Source organism: Monodelphis domestica, chromosome 3 (assembly GCF_027887165.1).
Source record: "Monodelphis domestica isolate mMonDom1 chromosome 3, mMonDom1.pri, whole genome shotgun sequence".
Classification (NCBI taxonomy): domain Eukaryota; kingdom Metazoa; phylum Chordata; class Mammalia; order Didelphimorphia; family Didelphidae; genus Monodelphis; species Monodelphis domestica.
Genome location: NC_077229.1, coordinates 301,852,488 through 301,876,162, shown reverse-complemented (window position 1 = coordinate 301,876,162; position 23,675 = coordinate 301,852,488). Strand labels below are relative to the sequence as shown.

Below are 23,675 nucleotides of genomic sequence, written 5' to 3'. Positions count from 1 at the left end.
TGCTATCCTCTGATGGTGACATTCTCATAAAAGATAAAAAAGGCATCAGCAACAGGTAGAAAGAACACTTCAGTCAGCTTCTCAACCGACCCTCTTCAGTCGACCAAAGTGCCCTTGACCAGATCCCCCAAAACCGCACCATTGAACAACTTGAAGTCCCTCCTTCAATAGAGGAAGTCCAAAAAGACATTAAACAAATGAGTGCAGGCAAGGCACCCGGTAAAGACAGGATGCCAACCGAGGTGTACAAGGCCTTAAAGGGAAAGGCACTCCAGGCATTCCACATAGTGCTGACTAGCATATGGGAAGAGGAAGACATGCCCCCAGAACTCAGAGATGCCTCCATCGTAGCCCTATACAAGAACAAAGGCTCACGAGCAGCCTGTGACAACTACAGAGGCATCTCACTACTCTCCACTGCTGGAAAGATCCTCGCCCGTGTTATACTCAACAGACTCCTGTCATCTGTTTCAGAGCAGAACCTGCCTGAATCACAATGTGGCTTCCGACCAGATCGCAGCACATCGACATGGTCTTCACGGTGAGGCAAATGCAGGAAAAATGCCTTGAGCAGAACCTGAGTCTCTACATTGTCTTCATAGACCTGACAAAGGCGTTCGACACAGTGAACAGGGATGCATTGTGGGTGATCCTCAGCAAGCTTGGCTGCTCAGCAAAATTCATCAAACTGATCCAGCTCTTTCCTGTCGACATGACAGGGGAAGTCCTATCTGGTGGAGAGACTTCCAATCGCTTCAACATCTCCAATGGCGTGAAACAAGGCAGCGTCCTTGCTCCGGTGCTATTCAACCTATGCTTCACCCAAATATTACGACATGCTGTGATGGATCTAGACCTGGGCTTCTACATCAAATACTGACTGGATGACTTACTATTCGACCTTCAGCACCTGACTGCAAAAACAAAGACAACAGAGAGACTCATCCTGGAAGCTCTCTTTGCAGATGACTATGCTCTCATGGCCCACCAAGAAAATCATCTCCAAACCATTGTGGACAGGTTCTCTCCCGCAACAAAACTGTTTGGCCTGACTATCAGCCTCAGCAAAACAGAGGTGCTGTTCCAACCTGCACCAGGGAGGCCAACAAACCAGCCGTGCATTACAATCGATGGCACGCAGCTTTCTAACGTCAACACTTTCAAGTACCTGGGCAGCACCATCGCCAACGACGGGTCCCTAGACCATGAGACCCTAGACCATACATTCTCAGTCACCGAGAGACTACCACTACTACTATCAACTATGTCAATCTGATGGGTAGGATGTAGAATATCAATGTTGCTTTAATTTGCACTTATCTAACTTTTTAAAATCCTTACCCATCCTCTTAGAATCAATATTAAGTAGTTATTTCAACAGAGAACAGCAGAAAGGGCTAGGAAACTGAGATTAAATGATAAGCTAGGACATGTCCATCAAGCTGCTCCCCATTTATCTAATTATTCATGATTTGGAGTAATTTTTTTCACAAGGCTGTAGGCAGATTGATTCTTTTCCTTTGAAACTACCTATTTGTATACTTTGGCCACTTATCAATAGGGAACTTATTCTTATACATTTAAAACAGCTTATTAACTATCTTAGATATATGACCTTTATCAGAGAAATTTATTGCAAAGATTTTCCCCAGTTATCTGTTTCCCTCTAATATTAACTACACATGATTCATTTGTGCAAAAACATTTTTTTAATTTTCATATAATCAGAATCATCTATTTTATCTTGTATGATTCTATATTTGTTCAGCTGTAAATTCTCTCTTTATCTATAGATCCAAAAGGTAATTTCTTTATTCTATCACTAAATTATTTATAATGGAACCACTTATATTTAGATCATATATCTCTTTGGAGCTGATCTTGGCATATGGGGTGAAGTGCTACTCTTAATATTTCAATCTGATTTCACCTTGATTCCACTAATGCAGGTCACAGCCTCTTCATACCTTAATAAGCAATGTAATGAGTTATTGGAGCCCAAATAAAGCATCTCATCATGACCAAACCTAAGATGAGGAGTCTCCCCAGATTTAGCTGACTTGAGCTTCAGATGCTATGGAGCTTGTCTCCACGCATATGTGCAAACCCTTTCCATAGGCAGTCAATTCCAGAATTTGTGTTCCACTAGTGTACCCATAAAGAACTTACAGTCCCCTTCAAGCTCTAATGAGGAATCAAAACAGGACTTCAGTGGAAGAATAAACACCCAGGAGAGCTATAAGCAAAACATTTCATCACATATCTTTTTTGCTTAATAAAATGAATGCAAATACAGCATGTAATTAAATATAGCATTAACTCCACATTCATTCATTGCCTACTAATAAATATTATATATTCACAGAGAGCAATAAATGTTAAAAACAAATATGCAGAGAATTATTCCCTGTCTTATAATTTAAAGGTAGGATATTTTTTTAAAGATTCAGAGAAAGGGATTTGGCTCACTCACTTGTCCTTTTAAAAATTTCTTGGGGTTCTTTGATCTAAACAGTTGCCTGGAGCCTGTATCTCCTTTCTCTCCATAGACAGAGATGTAGACTCTTGATTCTGTCCCAGCATTCCACCAGTCTCCTGTGGTCACACGTACCTCATACACTGTCACTGATGAGAAAATGAAACTATGTTTTACACTCCAATCCTGCTGACTTGAGAGAATCATAAGGACATAAGAAACAAAAAATCACCCACATCCATCAATTATAATGGGTGCTAGTGCAGAGCTTGCATTTTCATAAGAAATGTTTTCTAGTATAAAATGCAATGAGGTAAAACCTTATTTTGATTGCATGGATATTTTCCCTGGGTTGTCACAATGGGAAATGAAAATTGAAAATCAGTGTAAATGAATCACAGTTTAGCACTAAAACTCCATTTGGAGCAATCACAAAGCAGAATATTTTTCTATTTTTAAAATCTGAGTAAATCTAAGATCTCATACACTTCCTAACACACAATACCTAGATGTACCAGAGCACCTAACAGGTCCTAACTATTAGAAGAGCATTATTTTCATTTTTCAGACCTGCCAATATTCTTTTGTCTGCCCTGAAGTATGAATAACCTGCCACAGAGCTTGTTGTCTTAAAGATTTCATTTCCTCCCTTTTCAAATTGAACGTGCCATCAATAGCAATTGTGGATCACCCTTATGACCATAGTCAGAAGGACAATTATTTGCTTTCAGGATGGGAAATTAGGAAGGAAATGGGTAAGAAAATCAACCAGCCTTGGAATATTCCTTAACAAATATATTCATACAAGCACCAAGTATACTGAAATAGATGATGGTTTTTGCATTAAAAAATTACTCCACCTGAGAAAAGAGGAATCATATGTCTTTGCTCACAGCTTTCTCCAGCCATACTCATTGTAAAACTCTCTTTAGGAATGTATTTCAAAACCACTAGCAGAGCAGGTATTTTATAAATGTTTATTACATATTATAAATATATAAATAGTATATTTCTTTCTTTTGCCTTAGGTGATAATGATGGGCTCTTCTATTCTCATCCATGTACATAAAGGAAAACAATACAAAAAAAAAGAAGATAAAGTGGTCTCATTAATTCTATCTTTGCTATTTTTACTTCAAGCAACTAGGTGGCACAGTGAATAGAGAATTGGACCTAGAGTCAGGAAGACTCAAGTTCAAATCCAGCCTCAGAATTTTACTAGTTATGTAACTGAGGGAAGTCTTTTAATTTGTTTGCCTCAGTTTCTCAACTGAAAAACTAGAATAATAACAGCATCTACTGCACAAGGTGATTGCAAAGACCAAATGGGATGTTTATAAAGAGCTTAACCCAGTGCCTCACACTAAGTAAGTGTAGAATATATGCCTATTTCCTTCCTTCCTTCCTATACCAATCTAAAACACAAACTGAAAATATAATATGCAGAGCTAGTTCTGAGGCATTTATTTTTCTTACATATTTCCTTCCTAAATTCCCATCCTGAAAGTAAATAATTGTCTTTCTGACTATAGTCAGAGTGGAGTGATACAGTTACTATTTATGCCAGGTAAAAGCAACATCATCTATTTGAAAAAAAAGAGAAAATTCAATCTTTAAGACAGTGAATTCTGTGGCAAAATGTTCATACTCAAAGAAAGACTATGGATACTAGCAGCGCTGAAAAATAAAATAATGCCTCTTCTAATGGTTAGTGCCACACAGAAGTAGCTGTGGCTCAGTGGTTAAGAGCATTGAACCTTGAATCAGGAAGACCTGAGTTCAAATGTAGCCTCAGACACTTCCTACCTATGTGAGCTTGGGCAAATCACTTAACTTCTCTATGTCTGGAAGCAGCTAGGTATTCTAGTAGAAAGAGCTGCTGGACTTGGAATAAGTCCTGAGTTCAAAACTAAACTTAGATACCTCCTAGCTGTATGACCCTGGGCAAGTTACTTAACCTCTGATTTCATGACAAAAGTATTCACTGGATCCAATGGAGAAGGAAATGGCAAACCACTCTTGTATTCTTGCCAGGAAAACCCCATGGATAGTTATGGGTCCTGGGGGGACTGAATGAGAATGAAAAACCAATCATTTCATTGAGAATTTCTAATGAAGATAGATGTAACATCCAGAATGACCCAGAAGAAGGCTAGATACATTGAGTTACCTTGAGTTAGGTAACATTCAATATTTTTCTACATCTGGCCTAAATGACCAAAAAAAAATACACACACACACACACACACACACACACACATACACAAGTTTGGTAAGAGTGGCTAAACACATCATGATTAGAATTGGAGTGCCAACATGGAAAAACTAGGAACTAGATGTGAGGATGTTCAGCAATGAACCGACCCAATGGGGACAAGGGTTAAATAGTTTCCATTTTTAGGAATATGGAAACTGGGGTGTTACTGTTAGCATATACCCCTGAAGCAAATATTTCAGCACTAAAGGATGGTGAGGAAAGATGTAGATATATTGCCACTGGGGAGAGAGTGTCCTACGAGAGAATCAAGTATAATTTCTCTAATGCTGAAGCCTCTGAAGTAGTGAAAAAGAGCAATCTGAGAATGATTTCTATACTTTCCTTCTCAGCAAACAGAATTGTTCAAAACTCTTCAAAAGAATTTTCATTGCAATGGCTTAGGCACTGTCTAGCAAGGAAAAGGATTCAATTGGCCTTATAACCTTTTAATGAAGTGCAGGTAGGAGGGCACAGATGGGAAAAAACCTCACTCCATATAACAAATGTCTTGCCATATCCTCTTTCCCACTTACTGGTAATAAAAGGAATGGAAGCAAGTAGGGGCATATTTTAGCCCAAAGTAAAACTAAATTATATCCTGATACTCCTTTTAGCCCCCCATTCATAGATCTTTTTTACGTATTTTTTTTTAACCCTTACCTTCCGTCTTGGAGTCAATACTGTGTATTGGCTCCAAGGCAGAAGAGTGGTAAGGGCTAACAATGGGGGTCAAGTGACTTGCCCAGGGTCACACAGCTGGGAAGTGTCTGAGGTCAGATTTGAACCTAGGACCTCCCATCTCTAGGCCTGACTCTCAATCCACTGAGCTGCCCAGCTGCCCCCTACGTATTTCTTTAGAAGATTGGGAAACAATTTTCAATAAGATAAAGCATGGAAAGGAGAGGAGAATTACCTGTATCATCATCATTATCATCATCATCATCTACCATATGAATTTCATATCTAACACTTTCTAGCTATTGTGAATATAAAGAAGTTATTTCTCCCTTCCAAACCTCAACTTTCTCTTCAATAAAAAGTGGGTAATGACAGCTGGGATAACTACCTCCAAAAGTTTTGAGCTTCTGTTAGGTTCAAATGTGATTAAAGTATATAGAATGATTTGTAATCATTAAAGCACTTTGTAAATGCCAGTTATTATTAAAAATTCATTGCCTTGTTTGGACAACTAGATAGCTCAGTAGATAGGCCTAGAAATAGTAGTAGATCCTGGGTTCAAATCTGACCTAAGACACTTCCCAGCTGTGTGACCCTGGGAAAGTCACTTAACCCACATTGCCTAGAACTTACCACTATTCTGTCTTAGAACCAATATGATAGAAGGTAAGGGTTTAAAAACAATTTTTAATTGGGGTGGCTACATTGCCTACTAGCAACCTTAGTTCTTTAAAGATTACATGACGAACTACTGCTATGAAGTAAAATTTATCTGTCTCTCCTCTGTTTCTCTCTGTCTCTCTCCTGTCTCCTCTTACTCTTTCTCACAGCCTCTCTCTCTCTCTGTCTCTGTCTCATTCTCTCTGTCTATCTATATCTCTCTCCCTCTCCCTCTCTCTCTGCTTATCCCTCCTCTCTGTCTCTCCCTCCTCTCTCTGTGTGTCTGTCTCCCCCTTTCTCTCTGTCTCTCTTTCTATCTCTGTCTCTCTTTCTATCCTTTTCTCTTTCTCTCTCCCTCCTCTATCTCTGTCTCTCTCTGTATGTCTCTTTGTCTCTATGTCTATCTCTGTCTCTGTCTCTGTATTTGTCTCTCTCTCTCTCTCTCTCTCTCTCTCTATATATATATATATATATATATATATATATATATATATATATATATACACACATATATCTATCTTTTTGTCTCTGTCTCTCCCCCTTCCTCTTTTAGAGGGATGATATTGCATGTGGTGCTGCTCAGAGAGAATTTCACTGAACATGTAACTGTTCAACAACAATCTAAAAAGTAAGTACCATCTAAATCCCAGGTTTTTCAAAGACTGTTGGAACTCTTCCCCCACCTTCCTCCTACCATGCTACCCACTATGGATAACACGCTGCAGAGCTTGAGTCACTGTTTTTAAATGTTAGAAGATGCAACAGTTGTTCTACCGCAGCAACAAGTAAGAAGCCACTTGGCTTTGGCAGTCAAATTCTGTCAGCACTGTTTAAAGTTTTATCTTACCTTACCTGGAATGATTGGCTGGCCTTTTTGAAAAACGGGCAATTCCCGACAGATTTCTCCATCCTCTCGATCTTGAGCCAACCAGCGGCAAACAGGGATATAAAATTGTTCCCCTGAGAAAAGGTTCTGCAGTTTTATCTGGAATGGCAACAACACAATACATGGAGGAGATATAATGTAATAAAGTGACAGTATTTGATAAACTGCCCCTACCCAAAATGCATGGAAATCTTTCATTACATTTAACCCATCAGGGATTTTACCATTTGAGGAGATGAGTGATGATATCTTTTTTGCCCATCTATGCCAGCTAGAATGGCAATCCCTTTAGCCTTACAGAATTATTTTCTTAAATAATATGTTCCAGTACGGCAAACTGACTCCAAGCTTGGAGATGGGAGGTCCTTGGTTCAAATCTGACCTCAGATACTTCCTAGTTGTGGGACCCTGTCACTTCACCTCAATTGCGTAATTCTTACTGATCTTTTTGCCTTGGAACCCATACTTAGTATTAATTCTAAGACAGAAGGTAAGACTTGTTTTTTACTTAATTAATTTTTTTAAATTTAAATAAAATGTGTTAAATTACTCCTATAATATTACACATTGTCAAGTCCTCCATAGTTGGAAGTTACTCCCTCCTTATCTTTATCTAACAGACTCACATGGGAGGAACATTTGAAACCAGCTAGTCTAAGTCCTGAATTTTACAAATGTAAATGTAAAACATCTTTTTTGCTGATTTTCTGTTGTTTTTCAACTGCATCTGATTCTTTGTGACTCCATATGGGATTTTATTACCAAAGACATTGGAGTAATTTGCTATTTCCTTCTCCAGCTCATCATAAGAATGAGGAAACTGAAGCAGGCAGGATTAAGTGACTTGCCCTGGGTCACACAATGCCTGAGGCCACATATAAATTCAGATTTTTCCAATTCCAGGTCTAGCCCTCTAGCCACTTTACTACCTAGTTGTCCAAACTGAGATATAGGAATGTTAAATATTTTGTCCAAGTTAGGTAGGTAATAAACATGTGAAGGTGGATTTGGCCAGAGGTTCCCTAATTTAAGAGCCAATATTATTTCCTCTACACCATTCTTCTCTCTGCCTTCACAAACTTTTCACTACCTTACTCCTCTCTGAGTACTCCGCATCCCAGGGACACTTTTGTTTCTCACATAAGATACTTCCTCTCTTAAAGTCTAGAGATATCAATCTAAAAGCAAGTCAGCTCCTGACCTCAGTGAGATTCCATCCTAGTAGAGGGAGAGAATACACCAAGTCCAGCTGTGAGGTGACAAGACTCATAGGTCTTAAGACTATAATGTGAAGACAGATGGCAAAGTGGCTTTCCAGAAGACAGAGAAGCAAACAAGATGAGCTATTAACACATTCACCTCCTAGGTTGTGAACTCCATGAGAAGGGGAATTATCTGTTGTAATGTTTGTATTGCCTCTAAGATATTAGCCATAAAAAGAGCTTAATAAATATTTGTCGACGATAATGACAACAATGTTGACTCTGAAATAAGCAGATATATACCAGGGAAAGCCAAGTTAGATTGTCATGGCTAAAATAGCAAACAAAGACAAAATGAATATTTCGTAAAAAAAAAAATTATAAATTCTTGCTCTGAAATACTTCGTAACCTTGGGCAAATTGCTTAACCTCTCTCCGTCTCAGCACCCCATCTTCATAATGGATATGGTAATAGTTGTCCCCTATCAATCTCATGGGGATAGGAAGAAGACTAATTATAACTTTGGGGGGAAATTGCTTTGTCCTACTGTGAGAGCAGAAAGACAAGTTATTATTACTTTAGATATTCATGTATTAAATTGACATCACATTTCTAAACCTTACATGGTATGAAAAGCATTGATGTGATGTGAAGTAATTCCTCATTTTGAGCTCTAATAGCTTTATCCTCTCTCTTCATAAAGTTAGATAAGCTTCTCATCCTGCTTCAGGCTTCTTCTGACTTTAGTCTAAAATGAAGGTTTTATTAACTGCTATATATTCTTTCTGCTAATGGAATAAACAATCTGTTCATGTCTCCTATGAATTTTTCATTAATTTTCTCACATACTATGACACCACACAGAAATAAAACATTTGCCAGGCAAATTATCAAGGATTTGCATAGGAGGCTATTTTGCATTTTAGATTTTTTTTCACTTTACAACATAAATTATCTTCCAAAATGTGAAAATAATACACCCAACACAAAAGAGGTAAGAATAGGGTCAAGAGGGAGCAGAATCTGAGGCGCTGGTGATATTCACTTATTAAGAATCACAGATAAGTCAAATTTTAAGTTGTGAATAATCAGAAAGTCTAAAGGTCCATTGTGTTCCAGAGAAATAATGAAAAGTGCTCCCTTAGTCAGAATTCATCAAGAAAACTTGAAAAGGTGGAAGGGAATGCTTAAATTGTGTCAAGAGGGTAAAGGGTAGGAAAAAGTGACCCAGAAAAAAAAAGGGAAGAAATGGGACCTGTGAAACACTTGGAGCTAAGCTAGAGAGGAGGTACTTCTCACAGAAAGAGAAGTTAGAACCTCTCAGGTGTAAGGTCCTACTAGTGCTCCAAGACATGCCTCACAGGTGTCTTCAGGAGAGAGATTATCCATTCTCATATCATCCAATCATATGATATCATCCAATATCATACCTTGTGAGGAAAGAGACAAGTAATAGTTTGTGGTGCCACCCTCTATAGAGTAGTCATTTATCAAAATGGAAATAAATCTGCTGCTTTTCTGATGTCCATATAATGTTGAGGGAAAAAATCCACTAATATTCTGCACTATAATTAGGAGCAACCTTTTTAGACAACTAAATTTTAGACAACTAAAATGTCATGAAATGAAGAAAAGGAAGAAATGGAGGAGAAAGGAGTTGGGGAAAGGAGAAGGATATAGTGAAAGTCAGAGAGAAAAAAGGGGGATGGGAGAAGAAGAGGGACAGAAATTGGAAAGAAATTGGAGAGGGTGACTTGAGGAGAAGGAGGAAGAAGACATGGTGAGAGAGAGGGGGTAAGGAGGGGCAGGAAACAAACAACCAGAGTTTGAGACAGAGACATAGACATAGGAAGACAAAATTTGAAATTTATACAGACTTTTCCCCTGAAATAGAGTTTCATACAGAAGGCTTTGTACTTACACTCAAAGGAAACACAATGTTATTAATTAAGACAATTTGTAGGTTGCAAGAAAGGCCAGGAACATCTTTGAAGAGCAGAACATTACAGAAGATGCTCTTGTCATTATTTCCTCAAACTATTTCACATTCACATTATTAGTAAGATTTTGCATGGTTAGGACAAAGTGCCCTTAAGCTCAAAATAGCCAGTTTTATTGCTGAGGTTACCTGCTTCCTTCCACAAGGTAAACCTTATTGTTTAATTAAGAATGGATTTTTTTTGGTATCTTTATCAATATAGGACAAGGAAAAGAGCATACTGAAACTTGTTAGGCTAGCCACTGGCTATTTCTAGTGATTCGTATGGGAACAAACAATTCTGGCAGAATGAACCTAGAAGGCTCTACTAGGGATTACGACCTCTTAGGAAAGAAAATTAATGGCTCAGGGGCACAGGTGGCATTCTCAATATTGCTGACAATTAGGGACTTCAGAGAACAAAAAGAGATTTAGGAAGTCTAAAAATGGGATTTGGATTTCTGGACCATATCTTAAGATAAAAGAATAATAGACTCAGGCTGAAATGGAGTAATATTTTCTTTCCTGTAACCTTGAAAATCTTAAACTAAAAAGGAAGCTAAAAGAAGAAAACTCTGGCAAGATATATTTTCAGAATAATGATAATAAATATTTTGTATTTATATAACACATTAAAGTTTGCAAAGTAATTTACAAATATTGTCTCATATCATCACAAAAACCCTAGGAATTGAGTGCCATTATTAACACCCTTTTATAGTTAAGAAATTGAGTGAGAGTGAGTTTAAGTGACTTATCCAGGGTCACACAGCTAGTATATGATTAAGGACAGATTCTTTATCCATTCTTTTCATGAATAATTAGTTTAAAATCCTTTAAGTGATCTTAGATTTCATTTGCAGGGCACAAAGGTATTCCAGGGCTTGGTACAATCAGTACAATGCCATTTGCAGAATAGAATATCTCCATTCTTTCTAATTCTCTATTCTTTCATATGCTGCCATAGTCAAAGAATTTGTCACCAAGTGGTCACCCTACTGATGGTGGGTGGGTTTATTTTAATTTATCCTCAAAAAACATTCATAGTCTATTGTTAAAACCGTTCTTGAAGCTATACAAGAACTTTCCACAACTTGCCCTCCACCATCTTGGTCACATACTATCTGTGTGACCTTGAGGCAATTAATCTCAATGCCTCCCAGACAAGGATAAGATTAAAAGTTATAATTGGGGGCATCTAGATGGCTCAGTGGATAGAGTGCCAAGCCTGGAGATGAGAGGTCCTGGTTCTAATCTGACCTCAAACACTTCCCAGCTGTGGGACCCTGGGCAAGTCACTTAACCCCAATTGCCTAGCTCTTACCATTCTTCTGGCTTGGAACTAATACTTAATATTGATTCTATGACAAATGTCAAGGCTTTTAAAAAAGACACAGTTGTAGACAAATTGCCAATTTACATGATTGGAAGCCCCCCTTGACTAGAAATTTGGCCTATATATGAAAACACAGGTCTGGAGAAAGGAAGAAAGGAAGAAAGGAAGGAAGAAAGAAAGAAAGGAAGGAAGGAAGGAAGGAAGGAAGGAAGGAAGGAAGGAAGGAAGGAAGGAAGGAAGGAAGGAAGGAAGGAAGGAAGGAAGAAAGAAAGAAAGAAAGAAAGAAAGAAAGAAAGAAAGAAAGAAAGAAAGAAAGAAAGAAAGAAAGGAAGGAAGGAAGGAAGGAAGGAAGGAAGGAAGGAAGGAAGGAAGGAAGGAAGGAAGGAAGGAAGGAAGGAAGGAAGGAAGGAAGGAAGGAAGGAAGGAAGGAAGGAAGGAAGGAAGGAAGGAAGGAAGGAAGGAAGGAAGAAAGAAAGAAAGAAAGAAAGAAAGAAAGAAAGAAAGAAAGAAAGAAAGAAAGAAAGAAAGAAAGAAAGAAAGAAAGAAAGAAAGAAAGAAAGAAAGAAAGAAAGAAAGAAAGAAAGAAAGAAAGAAAGGAAGGAAGGAAGGAAGGAAGGAAGGAAGGAAGGAAGGAAGGAAGGAAGGAAGGAAGGAAGGAAGGAAGGAAGGAAGGAAGAAGGAAGGAAGGAAGGAAGGAAGGAAGGAAGGAAGGAAGGAAGGAAGGAAGGAAGGAAGAAAGAAAGACCAAGATTATTATGCTGAAATACTTTATTTCTTCAGTATGATATTAATGTCAATGAAGCAGCTAAGTAACACAACGGATAAAGTGCTGGGCTTGGTATCAAGATGAGCTGAAGTTCAAAATCCACCTCAAAAAACCAACCACACAGCTGTATAATGCTCGACATGTCACTTTGCTTCTGTCACCCTTGGTTTTCTCATTTGTGAAATGAGCATAAAAATAGCACCTGCCCCACAGGATTGTTGTGAGAATCAAATGAAACAATATGTAAAGTGCTTTGAAAACCTTAAAGTATCATTTAAATGCTAGTTATTATTACAAATAGGCAACAAGGTAGCTCATTAGATAGAGAGCAGGACCTGGAGTCGGGAAGATCTGAATTCTAATTTGCCCTAATTTGCCACACTAACTGTGTGACCCTGAGCAAATAATTTAACCTGTTTCCCTTATCCACTGCAGGAGAAAATAGCAGACCACTCTGGTATCTGTTGCCAAGAAAATTCCATGCATGGTATGGTCTATGGGTCACAAAGGGTCAGATATGACTGAATAACAACAATTTCAAATACTAATTATAATTATGAATGTGTAGTATAGCTACTTCAAAGCAACTTTTTAAGTGAGCTAAACCCATGGTTGAAGGGATATAACATAAAAGGCCAATCTGAGACAACGTACTTACCCAGTCATTTGCTATTATAGCAATATGGCCAAAAAAACATTTTTTTTAATTGTTTACATTCTCACCTCTTTACAATGCCAGGCAGGAGAAAGTCCAGAATTGCTGTGGCCAATACGTATCTTGTAGAGTTCCCCGATATCTCCAGTCTTTAGCTGTCAGAGAATCCCAGAGAATAAATGTGGTGATCATTTCATAAGAATTATGAGAAAATGGTTCATGTTGCTCCCTTGCCTTCTAAAGTTGAATCTGACATGTACATGACAAGATCATTAAAAATCTATTTGTATGCAGGGCAGCTAGGTGACTCAGTGGATTGAGAGCCAGGCCTTGAGAGGAGAGGTCCTGGGTCCAGATTTGGCCTCAGATAATTCCTAGCTGTGTGATCTTGATCAAGTCATTTAACCCCCATTGCCCAGCCCTTAGGGCTCTGCTACCATGAAACCAATACAGGAAGATGGAGGGTAAGGATTTTTTTTTAAATCAATCTATGCTATAATTTCCACTTAGAACAATCAACCACAGAAAAGTGGATCTCAGCTAAGTCTGACACCATGTGGAAAGGTCACAGCTGATAGGTTCCTCCGAGAAGAATGATCTGAATGCATCAATAATGATTCTGGCTGCTCTCTCAGGACTATATGAGGAAGTACATTAGTTGAGTACAAAATGGCTAGTTGTACTTGACAAATAGGATCAAGTGGAGAAGAAGGTATGATCCAGGGTAGTCAGATCTAAGGTCTCTAAGCACCCTCCTCCTACCTGACAGGACTCACACAGTTCCCTTGGCAAAATGTCCATTAAAACCCAATCGTGTATGGTGGGCACCCTCTGCAACAGCTTCAGGAAGAGTTGAAGTTTGCTCAGATTTCATCCAAGCATTGTGTTGTTGCAATTTTGATCTGATTCTGGATTGTAGATGTCCTCACCTTGATTTTAGACTCTATCTCCAATTCTAGCTATTTTTGGCTATGACTTGTGAATCTTTGGACGATGACCCTGGCTTTAATCTCAGAATCACTAACTCACAAGCCTTTCCTGCCACTTTCCTCACTCTTGCCCCCACTTTGGTGTTTTCAAGTGGGATTGATTTTTTGCCTACCTCTTCTCACTATGCTGGGATCTAGGACCGGGCAACCCTCCTAGGCTTGCTTTGCCCAGGAAAATGCCCTTCTGTCAAAGAGTCATTCTGTATCTCCCCCTGAGTCTCAGCCACCCTCTGGCATCCACTCAAAGAACTCTCTAGCCTACTTGGAAGGATGATGACCGGGGGGGGGGGGGGGGGGGGGGAGCACTGGAAGCATTTTGCCAGGACTGGTAGCTTTTAAGGATCTTTCTGGCTCTCCTCTGATCACCCTCAACCCCTGTCTCTGATCAGTTGACTTGGCTGGGTCTTAAAAATGGCATTTAAGGCCCTTTATAATCTGACTGAAATACATTTGTATAAGACTGTTTCACTTTATTCCCCTCCATGCCTGCTTTATTCCAGTAAAACCAACCTGTTTGCTCCACCTTGAACTTAGCATTCAATCATCCCTAACCTCCACGTTTTTCACAAAAGGTTTCCCCTCACTGGAATGTACTCCCTCTTCAATTTGTTCTCTGAATCTCTGGCTTCCTTCAATGTTCAGCCCACATATGATAATAAAGAGGTTTGTCCTGATACCAAGCCCCTTAACTATTTTTTTAAATTTTTTTAATTTCTTTGTTACACCAAAATCTCCAGGTATCTCCCTCCCTACACTAGAAAAGTCATCACTTGATCCAAAGTTATATATATACATACATATATGTATATATATACATATATATATGAAACTAGGTCTTGCTTGTTTCTATTCATCAGTTCTTTCTCTGTACACAAGTTGTTCTTCAAACAATATTTCCATTGCTGTATTTAGCATTATCTTAGTTCTGCTCATTTTGCTCTTCATAGTTTTATGTAGGTCTTCCCATATTTTTAAAAAATATACTAACCAGCCTTTTAATTATTGAGTACCTTCAGCCTTCAGATAATCATTGATATAGTTCTTTGATTATGTATTGTTCCTCTCCACCAACGATTCCAGTAGAATATTCTGACTTTGCATTCTTGCCACCTAACAGAGTACTTGGCTCATAGCAGGCACTTGCTGAATAGGACAACTCGAGTTTCTGCATTTTCTTTTCTTTATCTCTTCAAGAATTCTAATCTCCAAATGTGCATGATCCATAACTCTTTGCTTGGAAGTTTGCTTGGAGCATTCTCTAATTTATCCTATTTATAATTGGTTTGTCCACAGTAGTTTGTGTGTTGATTAGATTGTAAGCTCTTTGAAAGCAGAGAGTATGATTTTTTTCTCTCTTTCCATCTGCAACACTTAGTACAGTGCCCATAACATAGCAGGGCCTTAAAAATGCTTGCTGACTAACTGATTTATCCCTTTGCTGTGATTAACCTTGCCACAACAGCTCATGAAGGATATGAGCTAGTCCTTGAAGGCAGCCTCTCCTCATAAAGAAACAGGATAAATGTGAGCAATCAGGGAGTCCTCTCCAGCTGTAAACCTTCTTCCTTTTTTTTTTAATGTAGTTGAGAAAATACCACTACAGATCATTTTTGATTGATCACCTAGAGGGCACATGGTATGAGGGCCTGAGGAGCTAAACTTGATCAATTTATTCATTCCATTGACCCGGCTAACTGTGTCACCAAAACAGACGGGCTTTTCTCTGGCTTATTACTTACTGTGAAGATATCTTCTCGGCCTTCTTGAAATGGGTCCCCACCTGTTCCATAAAGATAGATAGGTGCTGAACTTCTGCGGTGTCCATATAATACAATATAAATCTGGGAGCTGGTTCCTGCACCTGGCAACTCACTGGTAATTATCGACACCTTCCAATTACCATCTACAAAAATATAAATCAAATAAGATGATATGATAGCATCTTTTAAATACAAATGAGAATTGCTGTGTTATTTCAGATGAAAAGAGTCTAGAACACAATGTTGGTGATGATGATAACAATAAAAGTAGCTAACATTTAGTGCTTATTGGGTGCCAAGTACTATGCTAAACATTTTACAATTATTATCTCATTTGATCCTCACAATAACCCTGGGAGGCAAGTGATATTATTATCCCCATTTGACAAGTAAGGAAACTAAAGCAAACAGCAGTGAAGTGACTTGCCCAGAGTCACAAAACTACTAAGCATCAGAGATTGGATTTAAACTCAGGTCTTCTTGACTTTAAACTATCTGTGGTATTCATGGTGCCATCTATCAGCTTGGATAAAATGAAAGTCTTGGAGTCAGACAGACATAGGTTCAAGTCTTGGCCCTAACACATGTAATCTGTGAGTCCCATCTGCAAAGCAGTGATAATAATATCTTTATTTCATACCTCCTAACATTGTTGGAAAACTCAAAAGAGAAAAGAATTATATACTTTAAAATATCGTACAAATATCAGTTATAATTCTCTTCTGGAAATGGGCTTAAATCAAATAAGGAAAAAATTTTATTAGATACAAAAACTCCTTGATAACAAGTGTTACACATTCACTAGAGCAAGATGGTAAAGGAGTCTAGAACTTCCTTCCTTGAAGAAAAACAATCACTTCCTTGACATGTTCTTTGTTGACTTCCACAACATAGCTGTCTTCTACTTGTATCTTCCTCCATAGTTTTCTCTCCTTCTTTCTACCCCATAATTATAGGATCTATCCTCAGCTTTCTCTTCTCTTTCTTCCATGGTGAAGTCTACATTGGTACATTTACTCTTCTGTTTTCAACTATTGCCACAATATGGTGGCATCTATATTCATTGCTTCAGCTCCATACTGTCACCTGAGCCCCAAATCTAAACTTCCTGCTAACTACTTGGCCTCTCCACCATGATATTCCACCTACAATGCATGTGTACATATCCACCATAGTAAAAATCCACCACCATTTCAAACTCTGTGGCTACTTCTCTTCCCAATTTCTGTACTTCTTTTAATATTATTAAACGTTTTCATTGAAATATTCAATATTATGAAAATCATGTTTCAAACTAAAATTCTTGTAGTCACCTTTGACTCTCCATTGTAGCTAACATTTATATATTGCTTTAAGTTTTGCCACGTGTTTATGTATATGTTCTTATTTAATCCACTCAATAGTCTTGTAAGATTAAATATTATTCTCCCCATTTTAGAAATAAGGAAAATAGATTGAGATTAAAGGTGACCCTGTTAGTAAGTGGCTGAGGCAGAATTCAGGCTCCAATTCAGACTTCCTACCTCCAAGTCCAGCTCTTTATCTACTATACTACCTACCATCCTCATACACTATATTAGATTAGCCCCCAAATTCTGTCAGATATTCATGCAATCCCCCCCCCCCAGTGCATCTCCTTCTTGCTGGTCTCACTGCAACCATGCTGGTACAAATCTTTATTTCTTCTTGAACCTTTATTTCTTTATGCTAGGAATATTGCAATTGACTCTCAACTTTTCTCTCACCCTCTAGTCTGTTCCCCATATACATCACTGGTAGATTCATCTTCTAAATACACATCTCTCTCTTGCTCAGAAATCTTCAGGTATTTCCAATTATCCAATTATCCAAATATTAAATTAAATCATTGAATCATACTGACTACAAATCTGTAGATTTAGAGATAAAGGTCACCTTGGAGTCCACTCAGTCCCAATACCTCATTTTATACATGAAGAATTCGAGTCTTAGATTAAGCAGAACACAAACATCCCTTACTATAATTTTTTTTGTTCAGTCATTTCAATCATGTCCCACTCTTCTATTTGTAGTTTTCTTGCTAATGAAACCAGAGTGGTTTGCTATTTCCTTCTCCAGATCATTTTATAGATGAAGAGTTGAGGCTAACAAGATTAAGTGACTTAACCAAGGTCGCATAGCCAGATTTGAACTCAAGAAGTTGAGTCTTCCTGACTAGGCTCAGCACTCAATCCATCTAGCTGTCCAGTCTAAATCTAGCTTTCCATTAAACTCCTTTGTCAGTTTGTCTGTCCCCAAACCCAGTTGTACTACTACTTTTCAAATACCCTAAACACCATATAAATTAGACTATTAATCTGTTCCAATTTTTCATTTTCCATTCTATGTACCTTTGCTATCACTTCGCCTGCCTCCTGGGATACCCTCTCCTTACTTATCTATCTTTCAGGGCCCAAATCAAATGCTACTTTTCCCCTGTAAGTCTTCTCTGATTCCTTTCTCCAGAAGTGATCCCTTCCATCTCTAAACACTTCTAAATAGTAATTTTATACATTTTTCACATTCTGCCTTGTATTACATTTTTTGTCTACATGGTTAATCTTCCCTAATAAAATAAAAACTATTTAAGAATAATCATAAAAGGGGAGAAGGCCAGGTCTGGAGTTTGGAGGTCCTGGGTCCAAATCTGGCCTCAGATACTTCCGATCTGTGTGACCGTGAGCAAGTCCCTTTTGCAAACCCCAATTGCCCAGCCCTTACCACTGTTCTGCCTTAGAACCAACACATAGTACTGATTCTAAGATAGAAGGCAAGGGTTTAAAAAAATAAAGGAATATGTTCAAGTTTTAAATAACTGAAAAATCATAGTATGATAAATAAAAACTCAAAAATCTGGACTTTCATTAGTTATACATATTATGGACACAAATTCATTTCACTGGAAGTTTGGCCTATAGTTCTTGACTTTTCCAACAAGATTTTTACTTATAAGTTTAAACCTTCCTCTGTTTCTCCTATGTATTTTTTTTACTAAAACAAACAAATTTGCTACCTTTTTTGAAACCTATTTGAAATCTGTGAAAGCTATTAATAGTTTAAAATTAGTTTGGTAGATAATGATTTAACAGATAAAAAGTATCATATAAAAAGAATTTGCTGACACATAGATGGCCTCTACTTGGTACTAAGTTAACCCATAAACTCAAACCACAGAGCTGAGAAAGGCCAACTTATTTCCTCAGCATAACTGGCACATGAGTGCTTATGAGAATGAAATGAAAGAAGTCTATTCTGGCCTCTGTTCTATTAGAGATAAAGCCAAAGAGTTCAGGGGGGAGAATCAATACCTGCTAAATGTGCAAGAACCAAATCAATGAGGAAAGAATTGCAATTTCCAACAAATAAAATGGAGGATGGAAGGCATGGAAGTGGAAAGAAAAATGAAAACAATGAAAAATGTCTTTTAAACATGGATTTCTGCCCCTCCTTAAATTCAGAAATTGGTCCAAATCTCGCTTTTGGAAGACTAGGTAATGGAGCAGGTAGATTTAGAGAAAGCCCAGAGCACATTTTTTTTTCAATTAAGAGGCCAGCTTGTGAATTCCTCATTGACACCTGGCATATACCAAGTTGCAGGGAGGAAGGAAATAAGGGGAGATTCCAGAGAAGTATGTGATATGGCTCCTGATCTACAGATGCTACCACCCTCTTTAGAAAATGAGCTTAAAAACACCTAGAGAGGTAGGAGGATCTGGGTTTTGAATTTGTCTCAAATACACCCTAGCTAAGTGACTCTAGGCAAATCACTTAACCCCAAACACTGAACCCTTCCTGCTCTTCTGCCTTGGAACTGACATTTAGTATTGATTTTAAGAATTCTGGGAAAGAAGGAGGGGTTTTAGAGCAAAAAGAAAAGTAACATGAAGAATGATATGATCAATAAAAAAAAAGAAAAGGATGGCATTTCAGGCAGGATGAACAAAGAATATCATGGAGATGAGCAAGAACACTAGATGTGTGGCAGAGAGCAAGTCATTTAACCTTTCTAAGCCACATATAAAATGACGTTGAATTAAACAATTGCCATCATGCATTCCAGGTCAAAAATATTATCACATTATAGATTGTTATGTGATCTCTATAAGAGTTCAAATAACTAATTTGGTCTAGACTCAGTACTCTTTATAACATATGACAAATGATATGGATAGTTTTTTGAAACTTTCCAAAAAAAGCCAATTTAGGAGTCTATACAAAGTAACAATATAAAAGTCATAAAGGAAATCCATGTAAGTATCTTTCTTCTCTCATCTTCAGGCAGTAATAATAATGTGGTAGAAAAAGAAGGGAACTTGTGGTCAAAAGATCCAAGTTCGAGTTCTGAATTGTACTATTCACTTGACCTTGGGCAAAATACTTTATCCCCCTAATTGATTGACAAACATTTAGGAAGTGCAAACATGAGATAATTCTTGCCCTTAAAAAGCTATGGGGATGGGGGAAAGTGATGAGACATTCACAAATAAGTAAACACTGGATTTATAAAAAAAATAACTTGAGAGAAGCATTAGTATCTATAGGGACCTGGAAAAGACTCCTGAAGGAAGTGATCTGTGGGCTTGGCCCTGAAGATAATTACTTCAGAAAGTGGAAGAGAAGAACATTCCACATTTGGGGGATACAGGAAGTACAGAGAACAGATGCCGGGTTCAAAAACCAGCATAATGCAGACATTTCATGTGGTTCAGGGGTTATATTCTGCCCCCTATATTTCTGGAAGCACTGATGGCTACTGTAAGCACACTTCTTGCACATCCAACTGATTCCTGCCTCATTCCAAGCTGAGTCATCCTCCCTGATGGACGAGTGAAGATTCATCTAATACACTATATCTAACCAGATTCAGACTATTGCTTCCTATCTTGTCCTGCCATCCACCAGGAAACTAGAATCAGCAAAGACTGGCATTTTCCCATCTGCCCTAGACTTGAGCAAGATCAGCATCAGCAGCACTACCCCCTTCCTCTTGATTTTGTTCTGAAAACAAAAGTACTCCCCTTGCATTAGGAAAGGGTAAAACAAGCTACTGTCCTATGATTTCTCCTGGAAATCAATGACTCCATGGATCAGTCATATTCTTCTTTAAGTAGGGATTATCTTGAATAGCCCCCGAGATTTGTTTCATCTTTCAAATTCTGTCAAATGTTTGTCAAATAGTATTATATGGAATATTAAAAGCTGTCTTACACTTCTCATAGGAAAAAATATTGGAGTAATTTCTAGAAATAGATATATGTGGTGTTTTTGAAAGGAAAAACAAGATTGGTAGTTTTTCTGTCTTAAGAAAGAAATATGGTATCCGTTGATAGGAAGGGTATCAGATGACCCCTTTGACAATCAAGCCTGTAGACCCCCTCTCAGAATAATGTTTTAAAATGCATAAGATTGCAAAGGATTACAAAAAATTATATTTAAAAAGGGGTGGTTTTCCCACTCAAGCCCACAAATAAGCTCAAATCTATCCACAGATCCTTAGGACTTATGGACTCAAAGTTAAAGACCTGTACCTGAGTGGATAGAGCACTGACACTGGACTCAAGAAGACCCAAACTCAAACCAGTCTCAGATACTTACTGTGTGACCTTGTGCAAATCATTTAACTTCCTCAACTGTAAAATGAAGATTAAATTGGACCCAGCTCCCATGATTATTGTGAGAATAAAATTTATAAAAACATTCAGCACAGTGCCTGGCAAAAAGTAGGCTCATGTGTACTCTCGTCTCTAGACTACTGTCCAAATCTAAAAAGATGAAATTCAATACAAAGAAATATAAAATTCTTCACTATTTTTTTAAAATTAATTTCATATATAGTAGAGAAGGCACCAGGTAAATATTGTTTTTTAAAAAGAATCAGGGGGTTTTAATGGTCCACAAGATCAATGTGTCACCATTATAATATGTCAGATGAAAACACTAATGCAATATTGGGGAGCATTGAAAAGCAAGGTACCAAGGACCAAGATGATGGTCCTTACCCTAGAATTTCCTGACTCTCAGACTGTATACCAATTGCTTCCTTTATTCCAAATATGCCTTGGTTTGCTTCTCTCTTATAGACAGTATTTTACACATCTCTCTTTAAAAAAAAAAAAAAGACACTTGAGTACTTTTGAGATATAGACACACATAGTATTTTTGCAAGGACATACAAGTTTTTCTGTCTTAAGAAATAAGTAAATTGATGTGAATTAGGAGAAGGGGTATCGCTGATCTCTTTGACAAGACTAATCAAGTCTATGGACCTCTTCTTGGAACATTTTTTAAATGCATAAAATAAAATGCATGTGGTTCTTACTAAGAATTATTTGTTTTTATTCACATCTTATTGCCCCTACTTGATTATTTTTGTTGGAGAATAGAATTGCGAGGCCTGTGCAAATAAACATCTAAATATTTGTTGAATTGAACTAAAATGTATATATAAAAATTTACATTTAGGTGATAACCATCTAAAGACATTTTCATAACATAATTAAAACCTAATTCTTTAAATAGTTGAGCCAAAAAATTAAAGCAATCGTTAACAGAAATATTCAAAAATTCATCCAAACTAAGATGAACATTTCCACTTTGGGAGGAAATTAAATGAAGCAATTTAGATAGAACCTATAAGGTTTAAACTTCTATGCCATTTGTTATGTAGTTTACATATTTTTTATTCTATTCATAAAAAAATAAAGTTTTGACCAAAAAGAAGAAATAACAATTTCCTCTTGGATGAAAATATTGCTACTACTCATATAATTGTCACCAAAAGCAAAAACAAGTATATCCCTTCTATTTACTAGCCCTATTAATGGCACTAAATATTAAGTGGCTGTGATAGGTTATAAAATTTTATTACATTGTATTTAGGATTTTTATCTTGAAAATTGAGGCAATTAACCCTATCATCTATGTGAAATGCTACTCTGGCTGGCCCTAGTGATAAAAAGGCATTCTTTTAAAAAGCCACACATTTTCCACCATAAAATGAAAGTGAAACAAAATACTTAGGTGCTAAAGATAAGCTAAGTCTTTAGGGAAAAGTCTACAAAAAAGGTTTTTAATTTTGATAGAAAGCCTTAGGCAGCAAAAGTCTTTAAAAACAACAACAACAAAAAGATCCCAGTGTTTTGTGGACCAATACTCAGTTGAGGAATCTAATCTTGGAAAGGATGCCAGAAAGAAGGTTAGTAGAATAGCTCAGATAGACAGAACTAGACTGAATCTGACCACAGGAGGCTTGCTTCCTCAATTGTGGTCCTTGTTTTATGTGGGTACAGGACCATCACATGACAGGATGAGGACCCAGAAGAGATATCATTGAACATACATCAGGTGTGAGACAAGGGCATCAACTGAGACCATTTTGGGTGCTACAAATTTCTCTCCCAAGGATAGATCTTGACATCAGAAAAAATCTTAGATCATCTGGCCCAACCTTTTCATTTTACAGATGAAAAAAGGTGGGTCCAAAGAATTTAATATCTTGCACAGGTTTACATGGATAATTCTTTTAAGTCCATCTTACAATCAATACTATGTATGTGTTCCAATGCAGAAAAAAAAACCAGCATGGGCTAGGTTTTGAGAGTTAAGCGACTTGCTTTGAGTTATTTAGCTAAGAAGTATCTGAAGTCGTATTCAAACTCAGGGCCTCTTGTCTCTAATTCTGCCTTTCAATCCACTGAGCTACCTAGCTGTTTCCTACCCAAGTAGTATAAAGAGTTGGGATTTGAACCTAGCTTTCCTGACTCCAAGTTAGTACTTATTTCATTAGGCTCTCACCCTTCCTACATTTACCCCAAGCTCTCTCTCCACACCAAGTAAATGTCTCCACTCAACAATCCCACACTACCAAAACTCTTTCTGTATCTGCCTCAACATTGGTCCACCCTCTTCTTATTCTCTGCACCTCCCCAAATACCCAAGTAAAAATAAAGCCAACCTCATTTCCACATACCAACTGGCATTAGGTACTACGAAAAGATAACCCTCCATTTCCAC

At 37.6% G+C, this 23,675-nt stretch overlaps 1 protein-coding gene across 1 annotated transcript in view; it reads right to left on the bottom strand.

The window, feature by feature from the left end:
- RP1 (RP1 axonemal microtubule associated) overlaps nucleotides 1–23,675 on the bottom strand; it is a 375,431-nt gene that overhangs the window by 324,971 nt on the left and 26,785 nt on the right. Inside the window, exons 3-6 of the mRNA XM_007487226.3 lie at nucleotides 15,624–15,787; nucleotides 12,964–13,050; nucleotides 6,924–7,056; nucleotides 2,474–2,625 (exon numbers count right to left, since the gene is read on the bottom strand). Coding sequence (XP_007487288.3) covers nucleotides 2,474–2,625; nucleotides 6,924–7,056; nucleotides 12,964–13,050; nucleotides 15,624–15,787 — 536 coding nt within the window. The remainder of the gene's footprint in view (nucleotides 1–2,473; nucleotides 2,626–6,923; nucleotides 7,057–12,963; nucleotides 13,051–15,623; nucleotides 15,788–23,675) is intronic.